The following is a 21677-nucleotide window of genomic DNA, read 5'->3' on the forward strand; positions in this document are numbered from 1 at the left end:
CATTGTGGAATTAATAAATAAAAATTTAATGCCAGTTTGAGTTCTAGTTATGCCGTGGAAGCCTGCTGGTCTCTTGGTTTTAAAATACTTTTCCAGAATACTAAAATCAGAACTCTTTTTCTCATGTTGTTCTTTCCTTTGTTTCCATAGGAAACAGTGACTTCCAGGCATCCAAGATGACACAACATAGATTGCCAAATTGCATGCCACCCTGCAGTTGCCAAGGAGATAATGTATGTCATTCCTACAAATAACATGTTGCTCATGCCTTCATTTCCTTTATCTAGCTTTTTAAGATATTCTTTGCCTGAACTGAATTCTGATAATGTTCACTGTGAACTGATGGAAACATTCCTTTTTTAAAAATTTGTTTACCCCATTCCCCCAAGGCACTTGATCACATCACACACGCCGTCTGTGGAAGGTCTGGGCATATTTTATGCCGATTTTGGAACCAGTGATTCAGCAGTTTTCACTGAAAAAATAAATGCATCCTGAATTCTGTCTGCCTGCGTTCTAAGTAAAGGTCCAATTAAATCCACACCTGGCACTAACATATTCCAGTTTAAAATGGCCTACCACAAAAGCAGCTGCACTTAGTTAAATTTATAGGGGAAGGAAGAGGAGGAAAGCAGGAAGGAAGCAAAAGGGAGAAAGAAGGATAGAAAGAAGAAAGGGCGCAAAAAAGGAAGGAAGGAAGTAAAACAGGAAGGAAAGAAGAGAAACATATTTATTGAGCACCTGCAGCATTCAAGATTAGACATCTGTAAGATGAACAAACAGAATAAGAAAACTTCAAGATCTTGGCTGACATCATCCTACTAGCAAGAGGCAGAGTCATTATTTGAACTTGGTTGTATCTGACTTAAAAGCATGTGTTTCCCAGTTAATCTTGTGCTGCATAATAAATCTCCCCTAAACATAGTGACTTAAAGCAACAGCAATCATTTTAATTGTATCTCTCAAGGGTTTGGAGGCTGGCTGGACTCAGGTAAGCAGCATTCACTCGGAGTCTGTCATGTGATTTCAATCAGAAGGGCTGGGTTGGAATCACCCAGAAGATGTCCTCACTCCCAGGCCTGGCAGTTGAGGCTGGGGCTGTCAGCCAGAATGCCTTACAGTATATTGGAAATAGTAGCACCAAATAAATTACTGCATCCTTTTACATACCCCACTTTGGGCTGCATTCTTTTTATTTTACTTTGTCAACTACTGTCAATATATCAAGAGGCTTTTGGCTAATGTCTTTATTTTCACAGCACCCTAAAATTATTTTAATAGTGAACCTGGTAGACCTAGACCTTGAACCCCATCCAGGTGATCTGAAAAGTCATAAGTCCTCCACTGAACATCCAATCTGTGTGTTACCCTGAAAATAATCAGATTTGTTTATCCTTTGGAAACCTATTAAACTTTATCATAAATAAAGAGATCCTCTGCCAGAAAAGAGGATATTAATGACAAAGAAATATCATGGAGGAAACACAGTAATCTGATTGTGGGGAGAATTCAGACTAGGGAAGAATATTATGGTGAGCTAGTAAAACAGAAGAAAATTACGTCTCATTGCTTGCATTGCTGAGAGTAGATGATTGTGCTCACTCTACTGTGCTGGCAGATTGGCCTGAAATAAACATATATAATATTTTATTTCATGTAGCTATTTCTGAGATGAACAACTCTGTAATGAATTAGGCTGCACCACACAGTACTAAATTCAGTCTATCAAGCAGATTACCATTACCTCAAACAACAGCAGAGTTCTACCCCGAATGTAACACTTGGATTCGTACTGTCTCTCCCCAGTAAAAGTCCAGCATGTATTTTCATTCAGGCCAACAAATATGATGAAACGTTAAGGTATCTTTGATGACTGCTTTACAAAATAGACCTAAAAATGGAAGCACTTAGGTAATGCACATGCTAGATCCCAGCAGGTGGAATAAAGGACATCTTATTCAGGATTTCACTTCTCACCTTCATATTTGTGATTTTATCCTACGTGCTTCAGCCCCAAATTTTACTCCTTTCCATATATTTTTTTTTCCCTAAATGAGGACTATAGTCTGGTAACAAAATCTCTGAGAGTAAAGCAGCAGTATTTAAAGACAGTATTTAACTGTCTTACATTATAGAACAATTGGTCTAAATCTTGCACAGACGTTGCAGTGTAATAAAGACTTGAGATCCTTCTTACCCCTCAATTTTATGTTCTTTGAAGCTTAGAAACTTCATAGTGCTATGATTTCTAAAGCTGTGAGTAGCTAGGTGCACTTACTGGCTACAAAGTGACTGGACAGTAAGTTAACTGCAGTTAAAAATTATCACATTCTTATGGGATTCTAAAATCCTTTTTTGATTGTACTACTAACCTTTAAGCCCATTATAGTATGTCTATTGCAGTCATATATATCCAGATTACTATTTGGAAACATTTAAATTAAATACTTTAGCAAATGTTCACTGCTAGAAGACCATCTTCTACATTTGTTCCCTTGTTAGGGTGATTACCTAATCTATTGGTCAAGCAAGGACATTTTTTGTCCAGAACAAATGCTAACCTGGGTAGGCCACAAGGACAATAGTCATAAACTCCAGCAATTGCAGGCAAATAAGGACAAAATCAAACTATCTATTGTAGATTAATTGGGAAAAAAAATCATTTGCTAGGAATTTGAAGATCACATTGGAAAAAAATCTGTCTATTTCATTGAAAAAATGTTTTAAACTTTTCCATATTTTATCTCAATAATATGTTGGTATACTTCTTTGAAACATTTGTAGTAATGAATTTGATAAAATAGATTTGACTGTGATGCAAGGCATATTACCTATTGCAAATGTGCAAAAATGAATGATTTATTGAATTTTGAAATATGAATGCAATTCATAAGAAACACTGTGGGAAAATAAGTATAAAGAAAAAGAAATTAGATATTGAAAGCTACTCAAGGAGAGATTCATTTTTTTTAATTAACCAAAAACAAATAGGATTCACCATATAAAAATCTCATTCTATTTTTATGAATTGCTTGGGGATGCTAAAATAACTGTCAGCAGATCAGGTCCCCATTGACCATGATCTATTTCAGTCCCAAAATGTATTCTTGTTCTATGGATAATAGGTAACCTCCTTGGTGCCATTTTTAGATCAGCCCGTTGGCAAACATTAGGCAGAAAGCATGTTAACATTTTTCAGGATCAGCTAAGGCTTTAGCAAAGTGGGTTTCTTGCTTGCAGAAGCAGTGATAGTGAGCTAAGCACAGGAGAGAGCGCCAGTTGAAGCTCAGAATCTATACAAGCATAAACTGCTTCAAGTCAAAATAAAGCAAAGCAAATAAACTAACAAAACAATCCTACTGAGACCATAAGGATGCCCAGAGAGGATGTGCCCCCATTAGGCCCAGGCACACAGAGTACAGCTCCAAGGTTTTGATACTCTCAGCTCAGGCTAAATCTCTGTCTTCAAAACAAATAAGCTAACAAATTTAAAAATGCAAATCACTATCATCATTCATGACAGATTCTTATTAATTACCTCTTTTGCTGTTAAAAAGAGGCAACTAGTAAGGCAATTTTATGTCAGAGCTAGGCCTCATCTTTACTTCAAAAGACCATTTTCCGCCTCTTTAAAAGCCATTTTTCTCTAGCAAAATGGCATTTTCTAATGGCTTAACCTAATAAAATCTGGCTTTTCTTAAAACAAATCTCAGGCTTATTTCTTCATGGAAGAAGCAGCATGTGAAAGTTAAGTGCCTAACCCAGGCTTCCACTTATCATTGCCCTCCCACAATATTTAAGCTAATGATATTCTCTAAGAAAATAAATAAATAAATAAATAAATAAATAAATAAATAAATAAATTACTATATGCTTGTCCAGCTCTTGCTTACTCTCCAGGGAAGCAAGAAGCTTCAAGCTCCAAGAAAATCTTGTTTTTACTCCTTCCAAGCAAGATACCCTTATCAGAGCTCTTCCAGCCAAGCTAGCCCTCAGAAGAGTATCTGATTATTATTAGAACAGGCGAGTATTAGATTCCTTCCTTCACTCACAGCCAGAAAACCTATACTGGTGCCCCAGGTATCTCTGACCAGCAGACTTGAGCATGACTCTTACTTTCTATCTCATACCTATCTGCACTGGGAGACAGAGACAACCCGCATAATAAAACTAAGGCTCAGAGGAAAAGCCAGTGGAATACAGGAATAGCACTTGCTTCATATGGGTGAGTTCCAAAGAAATTAGGTCGTTTGTGGTGAAGAGAAGAGTTACACAGATTTCCTTCAGTTATCCAAAACCTATATGTGAGCCTCAAAAAGCTAATTAACAATGTTGAATGGGTTTGTGGGACTTTTTACTGTTGTTATGGTATCTAACCAGTTAATATTAATAATATTTTTATATATTATTGAATATATACTATGTATTTATAATTAATATTTTACAGAGACTACATTGTATTCACACAGTCTTTCATTCATTGACTCAATCAACAAATATTGGGTGCCAGGCCCTGTACTAAATACTGGTCTTCAAGTTCATACTCTTCAAAACACTTTTCAAATAAATCTGCCCAATAATCTAAATCCATATGTCCTCATAGCTTGTTACACTGGAGATAGTAATATTCCCACTTTGTAATTAAAGAGTTGACTTTCTGCTTTTTGAATACACAGAGTCTTTGCCACTCTTTGCCAAATTCTCTTTGGAGATGTCAATCCCAATCCCCAAGTGCCAGGGACCTAGACAAAGAGAAAGTGCAGATGTGCTAAACGGTGGGCCTTCTTTTTCCTCTATAGCTCTTCCCTTTTCCTAATATTAATATGTATAATAAAATACTAGGAAAATTGTTATATATATATATGTGTGTGTGTGTATATATGTGTATATATATATGTGTGTATATATATGTGTGTATATATATGTGTGTGTGTATGTATATATATATAATTTTCAAGCGGTATCTTGATACCCACATTAAACTGACTGGACTTAGAAAAACTTTTTAGGGAAGCAAAAATAGAGTGTCCACATAACTACCGCTTCTGTGAATCCCCTAAGAATGGCCTTCTCTCTCACTAAGAAGCCTAAAACTGTTTGCAATTAGCCAACAAAAAGCAATTAAAAGTATTTACTTTGTAAAAGCTTGTTTTAGCTAACCCACCCTCAAAAGAGAGACAGAGAGTCTGAGACAGAAGAAAAATTTAGTGGCCTACATTGTTTGGGATTGGTGAGACTAGAGAGTATAAAGAAATCTCCATACTGGTCATCGATATGAAGATATCAGAGTTATAAAAATTGAACTCAAAGTTCAAGAGCTATAGACTGAGGGAGAAGGAATATAGTCTTACAGAATAACTAAGAAGTTAAAAATTCAGGATTATTAATCATGGCAGCAAAAGACAGTTTGGGAAAGTACATGATGTATTAGTCAAGTAAAGAATCTGGGAAGCTAAAAAAATCCTGTAACATCTGAAATACCAGAAAATATTAAGAAAAGCATGCCATGCCATACAATCTGAGTGAAAAGTGTCCTCTTTCTAAAACTGTTGCAAAATTGATCAAAATACATAAAAATTTTCTTTTTCCAAAGACATTTTTCATACATAATATCCTCTAATTCCTTTAAGTGAAATAAAATAAGTCATACCCAAACTGATGTTTCTTGAAACTTCTAAATCATCTGAGGCTGAGCAAAAAGCTGGAGATTTAGCGATGTATATTATGTTGTGGGAAAATTAGCTCCTCAAAATAGCAAAAGGGAAAATTGGCAGCTTAGTCAAATACACCAGAAGGAATGAATAATCTTACTCAGTAGCTTAGGGATGAGAACTTGGTGGAAAATATAACTAAATGTTGAGGAAAGTTGTTTAAAGCAGTTGTATATTTTTGAAGCTGATTTTTTTCCATTCTAAAAAGAAGTGCTGGCCCACTCACATGGTGATATAAATGGAAAAAAAAGATTATGAAATAAATAAAATATTGAAGTACCAGAAAAAACCTTTTAATAACAAAATTTCACCAATGGAAATGTGTAGTTTTTTCATATATTGCTATCACCAGCAACCATGTCTATATCTCAGTTATATGAGGAATGAAATCAATCAGTAGGCATTTCTTGAGCACCTGGCTATGTGTTAGGAAATATGTGCCAGATGTGCTGGGGAAATGACGGAGTAAATGGAGAAGTAATAACAATTCCAATAATATCGTAATTGTTTATAAATTATATAGCAATTCTAGAATGATTCTTAAGCTAGACCATCAACATTACAAACCAACTCATGATATTTATAATAATGAGCTGGCTTATCCTTGCTACTCTCCTTTATCTGCTGACGATCAATAAAATACACCTCACCACCAGTCTGAGTTCTGCCAGCATCCCCCACCCCCTAAAGCTCAGCATGCTTCTTTGTAGTGTCCCTTGGTCCAAATACAGTGTCTGTTCCTCTGGATTATTGATATCACTATACTCTGTCTCCTGATGTAGTATTTCAGGGCAAAAACTACCTCTTAAACTTCTTGGAAATTTTTCCCACGTTTAAAATAACATATGTTGTAAATAAGTATTGTTAATTGAATATGTTGATGCACATAAAATAGATTATTTCAAATAAAAAATAATGGTAATATATTCTAAAGTTTTCTAAATGTTTAAAATGTCACAACATTTTGAGAAAACTATGGATTAGTCAGCCTACAATTTGTTAAAATGACTGTGCAAAATTAATTGGTGATTTTTAGAGTTGACAAAATCCACATGTATTTTATGAAAAGTAGATGATCTAAAAAGTGTGATTAATTTTCTCTGACCGCTTTCTGTGTAAACCAAACCACTGACTAAGGGATATGACTTGTATATAAATGGGATAGAGTTTCAAAGTATGGCTTACACTTCTAACTATGTAAACAGTAAGACAATCTTCAGAAAAATTGTGGATAGTTGGGGAGTAAGTATGGGGCCAGGGACACAGCAGAGTTCAGCAGTGGTTGTGATGGGTTATAACTGAGGGACAACAGTCTGTAGTGGTTGTGAACCTACACTTTGGATCTAGACCCCCAAGTTTAAATCTGGTCTCTGTTACTTAACAGCTATGTAATTCTGGGCAAATCACTTAGACTTTTCTGTGCCTCAATTTTTTCATCTGTAGAAAGTATTGTTGTGAAGGCTATATGAATATATATGAAATGCTTAAAATATTCTCCAGCAAGTAATAAGCACAGTATAATTGATGTTTTTATTGCTGTTGGAGCAGTGTAGATTTCTGCTGTAGAGGCGAGCATAAAATAACCTGAATATTTAATTTGATCTGACTCAGTGACCCCACAAAGAACCATCCTTCCTCTAATCAGCTCTTCATACATCATTTGTACTAAAGTAAGCACTTGTTAAAGAGTGCAAAGCGATCAGGCACACTGGCTTATTCCTGTAATCCCAGCACTTTGGGAGGCCGAGGCTGGTGGATCACCTGAGGTCAGGAGTTCGAGACCAGCCTGGCCAAATGGTGAAACCCCGTCTCTACTAAAAATACAAAAAAAAATTTGTTGGGCGTTGTGGCAGGCGCCTGTAATCCCAGCTACTCAGGAGGCTGAGGCAGGAGAATCACTTAAATCCGGGAGGTGGAGGTTGCAATGAGCCAAGATCGTGCCATTGCACTCCAGCCTGGGCAACAATAGTGAAACTCCATCAAAAAAAAAAAAAAAAAAAAAAAAAAAAAAAAAAAAAAGTGCAGAGCAAACTTGCATTAGTTATAAAGAATGGATGAGTTTGTACTAATACAGACATTTTTAATTAGATGTGAATTTAGATAAAATCTTGCCTAACTTCATCATTTAACAGATGGAGAAATGGAAACCTAAGTATTAGGTTGTGTGATTAAAGCTACACTACACTGGAGAACTGAGAGTAGAGACAAAATCCCTTAATGCCTGCCTGCAGTTATTTCTAGGTGAGAGGCAGCACCATGAATTTGAAACCATCCAGCTTTCTGATGCCAAACAGGCAGGGCTCAAATCCAAGTCTACCATTTACTACACATATGATCTAGGCAACTTACCAAAATACCAAGGCTCAGTTTGCTCAACCATAAAATTATGTGTATAACAACATAACAACAGATGGCAGAGTTTGTTATAAAGATTAGAGATAATTCATGTAAAGCAACTAACATAGTATGTAGCACATAGTAGGTACTCAATAAATGATGATGATGATGATGACATGCTGCTCTCTAAATTTTATGCTAAATACATTTCACAGCTTCTTCATTTGCCATGCTCTTTATAAACACAGAACATATGAAAATAAATGAACAAATATACTATTCATCTATATCATCTATATTTATACCACATAACGCGCATACGCACCCTACCGTATTATACTATGTTGCCTTACTCCCTCCTTGATCACCAGTTAATTTATGTAGCCTTCTTAATGCAGCACTAAATTTATGGCATTTCCTCTTATGGAAAAGAAAAGAACCTAAATCTTCAATTTTGATGCGAATGTTGGCATTTTTCTTTCCGTGTGACGTTATTGCCAATAATTACCAAAATATGCAAAATATTGGTTCAATAAACTGCTAAAATTGATTTCTTCTTCTCTTTGCCATTTAGAATGGTAATACTTAATTTGTTACTTTTTCGCCTTTCAAAGAGTAATTTGAAGCTCAACTCTGCTACAATGTATGATTACCCCTTCTACCTCTCCTTCACAGCATTTTTGTCACTATTTATTTTAAATTAATTGTTGAATGACTATCCTCCTTACCACCCTCATATCTATGAAGGAAGGAGCACAGCATTCCCAACATACTGACACTTGATAGGTATTTCATAAATATAACAGGTTCCCAGTATATAACTGAATATAAAGGTCTGTATTTCAGGAGACAGGTTTAAGGTGGCAGTAAAAAATTGGCAGTAAGTTCACTCTACTATAAACATACTTGAATTCTAAAACTAATACTCAGACCATACTTTTATACAGTAAATACAGCCACTAACAAGATTAATAGCCTGTCTCTCTTATAAGGCTAAGTTCCTAGGTTTTGTCTTTGAATCCTCAGTGCTTTGCAGGGTGACTTCATAATAGCTGCCTGGTAAACACTTGCTATCTGAGTAGCTGAGATCTGTTCTAATGCTTAGCATGTCATTTCTCTACATATGAAAAATAACCAAACTAACATAAAAAAATGGCTGGAGATGAAACATAGTTCTAATATATTGGGCACTTAAAACATACAATTTAGTAATTGTGCATTAAACAATCACTCATTGCCTAAAGAGCATTACTAATTACAGAATATTCCGTACTTAAAAGAGGTATGAGTTTGGGGAGGTACTTATTTATATAAAATTTAAAGAATGTCACTAAACTCCTGTCATAAACACACCTAAATGTCAGATGAATTGTCGGTACTGCCTCATGTCCCTTTCCAAACTGCCAAAAACGAAGTTTAAAAATGAAAGAAATAAGGACAAATGAATAAAATAAGGTTTGTTGCATGTTAGCTTAAACTACTTAAAGAACAGCATTTTTAAGAGGAATTTTGAGAATGATTGAAGTGAAAATCTGAAACTGACCTAGTTTATATACCCTATAGGAATGGAATGAAGCTTGTATATTATGATAGCCAACTACTCTTTCCTCATAATGCACAGCTATTTGCGTAGATTTGCCGAGGCTCTTTGTTTTGCTTTTTTTTCCCCAAAGTGTCCTCAGTTCTCTATTGCTGCCCATTAGCCAAGTCCAACTGCTGAAAATGTGACTCAGAACGCTAAGAATGAGTATTTGCTGTCATAAATGGTCACAGAAACCCTTCTGCGGCTCACTACTTAACATCTGCCTTATGCTCACATTTATTTCAGGTAAAAAACAATTGCCATCAAAGACTCATTTTTTTGAAAACTGGTGAAAAATATATTGCTTTTTAAAAGCGCCACATTTCCTATTGTCAGATTCCTATAGTTGGTTCATAACCAACCAATAAACAACTGGAATTGTTAAGCATTATGCTATGTGCTGTATGGGAAAATAAGTGTGCTGTATGAAGCCATAATTCATTTTATTAATGAGCTCGCCATATCGCTAAGTAAGTACAGCAATCGCATAGGAAACAATTAAGCAAAATGCCACAGAATATTATAAAGTGGTAAATGAGTTCATGCATACTTTATTTAAGATGCCTAAAGAAATAAAAAGTAATAATCACAGATACCATTTACTGGGCACTAAGCACTGTACTAGGTACTTTATGGAATGACTAATACTTTATGGAATGACTAGGTACTTTATGGAATGAATAATATGGAATCCTTATTATAAGCCTTTCCAGTAGATTATATTATTACCCTCACTTTAAGGATCTGAATACTTAAGGCCGTATCCTTAAGATCCTACAGCTTGGTCAAAATGAGCCCCCAAAAGAAAATAAGGCTACAGTTTGACTTTGAAGGATAAATACAAAAAAAAAAAATTATCGTAAGAGTACTTGAATTATTATTTATACATTCTTTTTTTTAACATAATCTTTTTCTTAAAGATTCTAAGCAGTGAAAATAGCTCTTTAATTTTGCAAATAGAATTGTAAGAATCTATGGACTTTAAAATTGAAAAGTCTGGGAAGACTAGTTATGGTTACGGTAAAATGGAAATAAAGAGAAATAGAAATTAGGTAGATCAAAAAGGAAATGCATACAGTAGAGAATTTTGCACTTGAACTTTGAAAAAAGAAAGTCGTTATTGTGGCAAAGGACAAGTTGTCCTGCTGTGGAAATCTCCTCTTATCTAAACTTGAATTAATTTGCTTCTTCATTAAATGTGCGTCATCTCTCTTCCCTATCCTAGTGATTGATGCCACCACCATCTATCTCAGCCTCCATTTCCCTCACCCAATATATCCAATCAGTCATTAAGTCTCAAAGCTTAAAAGCATGAGGCTTTCTGTCTCAGCCCTGCCACTTACTAGATAGGTGACCTTGGGAAGATTATTTGATCTTTAACTAATAATTTACTCAATGGTAAAAACATGGATAAAAATAGAACATATTTTATAAGTTGTTAGAATTCAATTATAGACTAAATGTAAAAGTTTTTATTACTGGTACATAGAAAGCATTCAGAATATTAAACTATTAATTATTCATAGAAATATGAACAAAAAGATTCTATATTGGGCTTATTATCTTCTGTATTCATATATACATGCATCATATGTATATGACGCATGTATATATATATAATACATACAATTTAATGTATATTCTTAATAGAGATATTAAATATTAAATGCCATAGAATTGTGTTTAACAAAAAGAGCTCTACATTCAGACAGAGCCAAATTAATTTCAATATTAGGTTTACCATTTTCTATCTGTGTTATATTGAATATATCACCTAACAACTGCAAACCTCAGTTTCTTCATCTGTAAAATCGTTATTGTGAGCTTGAAATTGAGTGATACACATAAAGCACATTATATACTACCTGAGACAATTAATGTTAGCCATCTCATTATATCACTGATTTTTTTCATAAGATACAGTGTGCATATAGTAATGCATAATTTGTGGCTGGACAAGAACTAAACATACGATTGAAGTGATTTTTAAAAATATCATTTCATTAAGAAAGCTTTATTTTTTGTTCTATAGTTGTTTATTTTTCAAATTATTCTATTAATCCAAATCACCTGCATCCATGAGAGAGTAGGTACTCTAAGAAATAGTTAAGAATGTGAAAGGAAAGAACCGCAAGAATGAGACTCAACTCAAATAAGAACAGGGACAAATGCAGCGTCAAGGTAATAATGAGCAGAAACAGAACAGCTGGTTTGCCTTCTGAGACGCCCAAAGACGTACTCAAGCTACCCATAGATGCTTTTAGATTCCACCAATTGGCCTTTTCTCCTTGCTTCATGAATATTCCATGAACTATCCCAATTCCCAAAGAACCGAAATGATCACCATAAGCCTGTGCCAGGTTATCAACAACAGTCCATAGGTCACATATAGCGACAGTGAATCAAACTACCAGTGAGTTACCCAAAGGTCTACTGAAATACCAAATGTCATGTAGACTCTAAAGACAATTCAAAGTGAGGAGTTCAAACACATTTTAAGCAAAGGCGGTATCATTTGAATAAGTAAATAGCTTTACAAGTTGGAACACGTATTTGAATAAGCAAATTTCAGCTTCCTGATTGAAATCTCTACTGAAATTTAAAACTTATAATTCTTAGAATAAATATTTCTTTCTAGTTATACGTTGTAACATTTTGCTCTTAACATACTTTTTCCTTCTTGATTTCTTTCTTCTTATTTCTCTTTCTCTCTCTGTCCTTTAATTTTGATGTGTTCTTAATCTTTAAAGTTGTACTTGGTACTGAAGTCATTCGATGACAAGTGATACTGTAAAATCCGCTGCACTCTGGCAGGGATATAGAATCAGGAGGATGGGTGGGCCAACCCATTAATCACTGTCTTTAGACCACAGATAGTCTTCAAGTAAGCCACTGTGGAGATCTAAATCATTACACATACATAGTCACACATTGTAGAGGATATGAAGCATATAATGCATATTTTGACTACATTTATTTTAAAGTCTTTCCCAGTGCTTAAATGGTATAATCCTATGTCCTTCACAACCAAATTTGATCTTCTTGACCTTGGATGTGCCATTTGCACACAGCATGTGGATCATGCTGAAAAAGGAGTTACTAAATCAGAATGAACTTAGCCAATGGAATGAGCTCAACCAACCATTTACTGTAATGAGAATTGCTGTAGTCAGGAAATATGTTTCAGGGAGCCCATGGAAGATTATCAATTCTCTTCCCATCTTTGGAAATTCAGCAGAATGGTTTTATTCTGATTAAGTAGTACTTTGAAGTGTTTAGAATATTCCATGATAGCACTAGTACAATGAGTCTCACCACTTTGCAAAAAAAAAAAAAAAAAATGAAAATAAAACTATATCAACTCACTATAACACAAAAATTATATATGTGTGTGTGTGTGTGTGTGTGTGTGTGTGTGAGTGTGTCTCCAAAACTGGAATACTTGGACCTACAGCAATCCTGGCATTGAGGAGTTTTAGTAGCTACATGAGACAGTCAGTATATTTTATAATTTCAACATTATTAGAAAATCACAAATTGAAATACATTGTTTTAAAACTTAAAGTTAACTACTAGTGATATACAAATATGAAATAACTTCCAAAATACATAAAGAAAGAAAGAATAATGAAAATTTTAGTGATAAAAATATAATAGCAAAATTAATATTAAGAAATATAAAAATTAAAAGTACTAAAATCAGACGAAATAGAATTTAAGGAAAAGACATTATATGGGAATAAACAATAAGTTTATTTTATTATTAGATGCCTGGAGTGACATAGAAATAAAGCAGTTATGTGTCGTTACATGTTGAATATCATAGCATTAAAATGTATAAAATTAAAATAAAATGCAAAAAAATTAACATGATCTCATAATATCAGTGGGAGAATTTTTCAAATATTTCTTGGTATTTGAAAAATCAAGATAATATAAGGTTATATGTTAAACAGCTGAAATCATATTTTAAGTAAAATTGTTTAAATAATTAAAAATTAACTTTTTTCAATTTGGATTCAAACATTTATAAGTTTTTAGCATAGCTCAGGGCACAGTAAAAAATCTGTAACATTCAAATCTGTATAGGTAATATTTCTGATCATATGCAATACTATTAAAAATTAACAATGAAGTTTTCAAAAATCCCATTTGAAAATATTAATATTATCTCCAAATAATTCTTAGTTCACAGATAAAAGTAGCAACATAATTATAGAATATTTAGCAAATAATTATAATAATATTACATATCTAAAGGTATGAATTATGGCCAAAGCTGTTTGCAAAGGAAATCTTATGGCAATAAGAAAAATTTATTATTAAATAAGACACAGTGAAAATAAGCTAATAAGAGGCGAACTCAAGGAGCTAGAAAAGGAGTAACAAAACTAACTTGCAGAAAGATGGAACTCAAATACAATCATGACTCAATAATTAGAAAATAGAAACAATGAAATAAATAAATAAATTCAAGACTCAAGTTTTTGAAAGGTTCCATGAAGAGAATCTTCTATCATGGCTTCAATACAACAAGGCAAAGCAAAATAAAAGAGCAAGTACAGAGGGTATAAATTTACCTATGGGGAATGGGAAAGAAAATAAAACTGCATACTCAATCAGTACTTTTTAAACTAATAAATAGTATGTAAAATTCATTCTGAGGATTTTCAAAATCATGATGAAATTGACTCATTTAAAGGAAAATATAAACTATCTAAACTTACTTAGTGGAAAGATATTAATTTTTCACCTGCACACATGCCATTCTTAAAGGGCCCAGTGCCCTGTAGGAGAGAGCTATAAATTGCAGGACGCTGACCAGTTAATCCCTGCCAGAGTGAACGCCTAACCTAATTTCTTCAGCTGGCATCTCTCTGAGAACAGAATCCCATCCTCCTCATCCTCCTCCCGCACTTCCTGTCCCCTTTAGTGCTCTACTATTATCATAGCCCTATCACCATCTAACACATCACCTGTTTTGTTATTTATGTTTTTTAGTATTGTCTGCCTCCTCTCCCTTGCCCCACACAAGTAAATGTAAGCTCCACCTGGGAGGACATTTGTTTTTTGGTACACTGTCGACTCACAGACTCTAAACAGGAAATCTGGCACAAAGTTGGCACAAATGTATATTTGTTGAATGAGTGAATAAATCAATTAATGAATGAATAAGGAACCGATCTGTTATCTATAGAGAAATAAAGTTGATGATTTATATATGTGTTGATTTGGGTATATGCAAACCAAGGGAGTCTTAGACTACCATTTGCAGCAAATACCATAGACTGTGTTTAAGTGACCACAGGCATTTCTCTGCTGGTTCAAAAAAGAGGCTGAGTAGAGTGATAGTGAGAGAGAAAGAGAGAGAAGGAGATAGGCGAGTAGCAGAGGAAGAAGAGGAAGAAGAGTAAAGAGAGCGAGAGGGGCGCTGCTTGTTTGCTTCTATGTTTTTATGAAGATCTGACTATTTTTGTACAGTTGGACTCCATGAAGAAAAAGATACTTTTTACTTCTTTGTTTGTTTGTTTTAAATCACAGACTCACTGATGTGTCAAATGTAAAATACAATAGCTCTTATTGGGCTCTCCACATCTTCTTAGATCTATCACTTTAGGTAGAGAATTCCTAATTTTGACTGTACATTTACTACAACTATCTATCTTCTTGCCTATTGGTTTTGTTTTCTTCTTTAATACACAGGCACAGGCCCCACCCTGCCCCATGGGGTAGTTCTAATGTGTGGCCATGTTAAGAGCTGCGGCTTTAAAGACGCCACAAAAAAACTATTAGAACGGATAAACAAATTCAGTAAAGTTGCAGGATACAAAATTAATATACAAAAATCAGTAGCATTTTTGTATGTGAATAGTTAACAATCTGAAAAAGGAATAAAAAAGTAATCCTATTTACAATAGCCACATAAAAAATTAAATACCTAGGAATTAACTTTAGCAAAAAAATGAAAGACATCTACAATGAAAATTAGAAAACACTGATGAAAGAAATTGAAGAGGACACCAAAAAATGGAAAAATACTTTATGTTCATGGATTGAAAGAATCAATATTAATAAAATTTCCATACTACCAAAAGCAATCTACAGGTTCAGTGCAATCACTATCAAAATACCAAAGATATTCTTCACAGAAATAGCAAAAACAATCCTACAATGTACATGGAACCACAAAAGACCCAAAATAGCCAAAGATATCCTAAGCACAAAGAATGAAGCTGAAGGAATCACATTACCTGATTTCAAATTATACTCCAAACCTATAATAATCAAAACAACATGGTACTGGCACAAAAACAGACACATAGATCAATGAAACAGAATAGAGAACCCAGAAAAAAATCCACACACCTAAGCAAACCCATTTTCAACACAGGTGCCAAGAATATACACTGGGAAAAAGCCAGTCCCTTCAATAAATGGTGCTGAGAAAACTGTATTATTCATATGCGGAAGAATGAAAATAGACCTCTATCTGTGCCATATACAAGAATCAAACCAAAATGAATTAAGACTACCTCAAACCATTAAACTACTACAAGAAAACATTGAGGGAAATCTCTAGGACATTTGTCTGGGCAAAAATTTCTTGAGTAATACCTTAGAAGCATGGCAACCAAAACCACAATGGACAGAAGGCATCACATCAAGTTAAAAAGCTTCTGCACAGCAAAGTATACAATCAACAAAGCAAAGCGACAACTCACAGATTGGGAGAAAATATTTGCAAACTACTCATCTGACAAAGGATTAAGAATCAGAATATATAAAGAGGTCAGACAACTGAATAGGAAAAAATCTGATAATCCGATCAAAAATGGGCAAAAATTTGAATAGATAATAAGGTTTGGCTGTGTTCTCAGCCAAATCTCAACTTGAATTGTATCTCCCAGAATTCCCACGTGTTGTAGGAGGGACCCAGGGGGAAGTAATTGAATCATGGGGGACAGTCTTTCCTGTGCTATTCTTGTGATAGTGCATGTCTTACCAGATCTGATGGGCTTATCAGGGGTTTCTGCTTTTGCTTCTTCCTCATTTTTCTCTTACCATAACCATGTAAGAAGTGCCGTCCACCTCCCACCATGATTCTGAGGCCTCCCCAGCCATATGAGACTGTAAGTCCAATTAAACCTCTTTTTGTTCCCAGTTTCGGGTATGTCATTATCAGCAGTGTGAAAATGGACTAATACGACTGACATTTCTCAAAAGAAGACATGGAAATTGTAAACAGATATATGTAAAGGTGCTCAACATCACTGATGGTCAGAGAAATGCAAATCAAAACTACAATGATGCATCGTCTCACCCCAGGTAAAATAACTTATATCCAAAAGGCAGGCAATAGCAAATACTGGAGATAAATTAGTACAACCACTATGGAGAACAGTTGGAGGGTCCTCAAAAAACTAAAAATAAAGCTACCATGATTCAGCAATTCTACTACTGGGTGTATACCCAAAAGAAAGGAAATCAGTATATCAGAGAGACATCTGCACTCCTATGTTTTGTTTCAGATCTGTCTACAATAGCTAAGATTTGGAAGCAACCTAAGTGTCTATAAACTGATAAATGATTCGAGAAAATGTGGTACGTATATACAGTGAATGACTATTCAGCCATAAAAAAGAATGAGATCCAGTCATTTGCTACAACATGGATGGAAATGGAGATCATCACGTTAAGTGAAATAATCCAGGCACAGAAAGATAAACCTTGCATGTTCTCACTTATTTGTGGGATCTAAAAATCAAAACAATTGAACTCATGAACATAGAGGGTAAAATGATGGTTACCAGAGACTGGGAAGGGTAGCGGGAGTTTGGTGGAGGGAAGAAGGGGTTGATTAATGGGTACAAAGTAATAGAATGAATAAGACCTACTATTTGATAGCACAACAGGGCAACTATAGCCAATAATAACTTAATTGTACATTTTGAAATAACTTAAAGAATGTATCTGGACTGTTTGTAACTCAAACAATGAATGCTTGAAGAAATGGCTACCTCATTTTTCATGATGTGCTTATTTCACATTGCATGCCTGTATCAAAACACCTCATGTACTTCATAAATATATGCATTATGTAGTCACAAAAATTAAACATAAGCAATTTTTGAAGAAACAAAAACTAACTGCTGCTTTGCTTTGCACAATGAACTCTATTAAAATGTTTTTTCAACTCACTTAAAGATGTCCACAGGTTCCTCCTAATAGTATACATGAGATTTTGCCCCTTTCTGTAAAAAAAACCTGTAACTCGGAAAGAAACTTTGAAACAATTAGCTTCGCCTACATCTAGCTCTGTCACAGCTGTTTAATTTTTAAGCTGTTAATCACCAACATAAAGTTTAAGCTCATACAGTTACTTTTATATTTTTCTGGATTTTTAAATGACTTACAAGTTGATACTGGGATTTTTAAGTTCTCAGTTTGTTACCCTGACAAAATAAATTTGACCGAGAAGCTAAAATCTTAAACTGAAGGCGGATTAAGTCAAATACCTGCAGAGGGGCTTCAGGATGCTTCTCTCTCTGCACTGGAGCAGCGGGAACTTCCTGAGGGGGCTTTGATGTCTTCCTTTTGGCTTTTTCCATTTGAATATTGGTGAAATAGTTGACAGCAGCAAACTCGATAAGGGCCGAAAATACAAAAGCAAAGCAGACAGCTATGAACCAATCCATGGCGGTAGCATAGGACACTTTGGGCAAAGAATGGCGTGCACTGATGCTTAGTGTGGTCATGGTGAGGACAGTTGTTATTCCTTCAAAGCAAAAGAGCAGAGAGACAAAACACCTTACCATCATTTGTATTAAAAAGCACCACCACCACCAAAAACCTAGAAAATCATGTGGGATAGGGTTAACAAAACTACAATAACTCAAAGAAAACCATCTTTGATGGAGAATTGGAATCTTAGTGGTTCAATAAAATTAGCACAGGCTTTGGAGTGAGAGAAAGATATGGTTCTAATCCTAGTTTTTCTAATAATTGGCTTAATATGTCTTGCCTTGAGTTTGGAAAATTCTTTGGGCTTTATTTGATACCTACGGACTGGGTTTTCTATAAAGGTTAAAAGCATGTAACACACCTAGCACACAGTGGAATGATACTGGAAACTGAGTCAACAGACACACACCTATCAGGAAGAGTAACTCACTGAAGCACTGACTCTCATCCAGGAATGGAAAGTGAGCAACACTGGCCTCCTAAATTTGAGCATCAGAATTTCTGGAGTTAAGCATGGCCCACTGCTATTGAGAACCACTGCCAGAAAAGGCATAAATTATACATAGGTCTTTCTTATCTTTAAATATTATCTATTGAATTAAAATACTAAATTTACTAGTTGTGCAGAAGCCTCATTTTTATAAAACAATACAGTTATATTACTGGACGGATAGATTTCCAGAGCAATTTGGCATTATAAATATTGGAACTATACCACCCATCAGTTTACAGCTGGCTGGAAAATATTTGCAAAAAGAACAGAAGTACTTCTCCTCCATCAATAGGCTTCTGAAGCACCACATCCAAGAACGCTTTCTCCTTAGCTTGGAAAAAATGTCAGTTCCCACTCTTAGCAGAAAAATTCTCCTTGCCACTGGTACTGTAGAGTAACACGTTATTTAAGAATGCTAATATTTGGACACTTATCTAGTTCTGCATCTGTATATATCTGTCTAATCCATCTTATGCAGTTAAGTCTGGACATTTTTGTGAGGATTTGCTACATCCATTTAAAATGATTCTATATAACGACTAGGATAGCTCCTGAAGTTGACACACAACACATTTGGGGATGGTGATGATGATAATAATAGAACAATGATGTTGAAGGCATTTAAACTGCATATTGTAATCCATGCCAATCCCCAGCTGAAAGGCAAATAATGCATGTTCAACCAAAGAAATAATGAGTCCAATGCAATATTAAAGGAATATAGTATTTTGATTTGGAGAAAATAATACTGTCTCCTCAATTCAGAATTTTGTTGTATTCTGCCTACTACTGTTCCTTAACTGACATAGGTGTGTAATCCCCGTTTCCACAGCTTTATTAACCATAGTCTTCTTGAGGGCAGACAAGCCTAAGATTGCTTCAGGTTTATAATATGTCACATGGTGCTAGGCACAAGATAAATGCATGGAAATAAAAACTCATTTTTCCAGTTCCTCACCAATCCATTTTCTCTGAAATCCGGTCTCTTCTAAATCTTCAATGCTTAGAACATGAAAAATTGAAGCAACTGTGCAGCACATGAGCTACACATCATTTATAAAGATCTGAGAAACCATACAGAGAAAGAAACTTGAGAATTTGGTTGTATTCCCTTTAAAAAATATTTTGTGACATTATTAGCATTCTTATTAGTCTAAAATAGATTATAAAATGAGTTTATTCAAATATATAAATATCTACATATCTATGAAAATGCTATATTGTGAATTTATTGGATTTTATTTCAGAAAGAGACCTTGGAACATTTAGGCCTTCATTTTGAATCTCAGAAAAGTGGCACCATTCCCATGTTGGCTGTGAGATATATGAATAAACAATAAAATAACTGAAAATTTTTAGCTACGTTTGACGATAGATAAAAATGTTTTTCTTGTTCATAACAATTTAAATTTAATGGGGTATTAAGAATTCAAAAATGTTCTATAACTTTCTCAGATATATAAGCAATATTTTTCCTCTAATGTCATAGAAACAATGCTAAAAGCAGTTAGAATAAAATACGAACAGTGCAGTATAAATAACAATACTACTCAGTACTCAGAAAATTCTACAAAGACCATAGTGTGATAACCAAAAAGGATACTCAAATTCAAATAGAAGCAACTTCAGATTCCCTATGTTACTTTCAACTTTTTTTTTTGTAATAGGACTATTTTTCTTGATCAGAAGTAGTGTTCTTCATCTTCTCCTCTTATCATGTGAATAAATGTCCTTACCAATGTCAAGCAAACAGAATACTAATGCAGTTATTGACCCATAAATTCAATAATTACTTTCCAATTGTTTAGGAGGATAGATCACCAGGTTCAAGAGTTAAGTGGTGATGTGGATTATACTGGTTTAGGTGGAACATTTGATTAAATGAAAACCAGTGGAATAGCAAACAGAAACCAACTCTTCAGAATAAGAATCCATGCTTCCTCTGCATCCAGGAAGACAATTCATCTGTCGTGTATGGCTTATCCGGCATCTACCCTGAACACATTTAAAAGCCATATTTTTTAAAATGTATCCAATTATTGATGCCATTCCCTGCATTTAGCACGCTGAATATGCACCATATTGGCTGGTCCAGAAGCTGAGTGAGGATGTGTAAGAGTAGGCAAAGACTGTACACAAGAGTGAATTTTTGGCTGGCCACTCCTAGAAAATGAAATAGCAATGATTAAGATATGCCAGCTGGCATTTACTTGTGTTTAATGTTTTACTATACTGGAATAATTAGAAAACTTAGAGGCATACAGCTTTGGAGATAGAAGGCCTTTGGAGAGATTTTTAGGACACTCTGCTCCTTTTATTACACTGATTTTTTTTGCTTTGTTTTTACACAGTCTCTAATGATGTCTCTGACCCAACAAATTATCTTCTTATGAGTGAAAAGGGAAATAAGAGTTAGGAAAGAAAAAAATTTGCCCAGAATTAATATTTACCTAAATCTCATATGAAAATAGATTGCTAATTTCCTCCTAAATACTTAAAACTTAACTTTCCTAAGAAAGTACCTTCATAGGCCCTCAATGATAGTCTAATAATTATCAGTCTGACACATCTTAGGTCTTTGAAGACTTAATTACAGACATAATTTGTCTGCTCAACTGAAAACAATATCTTGGCACATGGGCACAAAAGATGGGTAAATTTCAAATGAAAAAAAAAAAAACACCCTCAAAGTATCTTTAGCACATATCCATATAATCTCACTCAGCAGCTCTGGAATTCTCCACAAGCCCCCACATCCCCACACCTCCTGTGAAGACAGACTGACTGAGTTGTCAAAGTTAGACAGAAATTG

General features: G+C 34.6%; 1 protein-coding gene across 1 annotated transcript in view; it reads right to left on the reverse strand.

Moving 5' to 3' along the window:
- The window catches only part of GABRA4 (gamma-aminobutyric acid type A receptor subunit alpha4), a 78516-nt gene that overhangs the window by 31760 nt on the left and 25079 nt on the right, over positions 1-21677 (reverse strand). The window contains exon 8 of the mRNA XM_054486085.1: positions 18147-18406. Coding sequence (XP_054342060.1) covers positions 18147-18406 — 260 coding nt within the window. The remainder of the gene's footprint in view (positions 1-18146; positions 18407-21677) is intronic.

This window comes from Pongo pygmaeus, chromosome 3 (assembly GCF_028885625.2).
Source record: "Pongo pygmaeus isolate AG05252 chromosome 3, NHGRI_mPonPyg2-v2.0_pri, whole genome shotgun sequence".
Taxonomy (NCBI): Eukaryota; Metazoa; Chordata; class Mammalia; order Primates; family Hominidae; genus Pongo; species Pongo pygmaeus.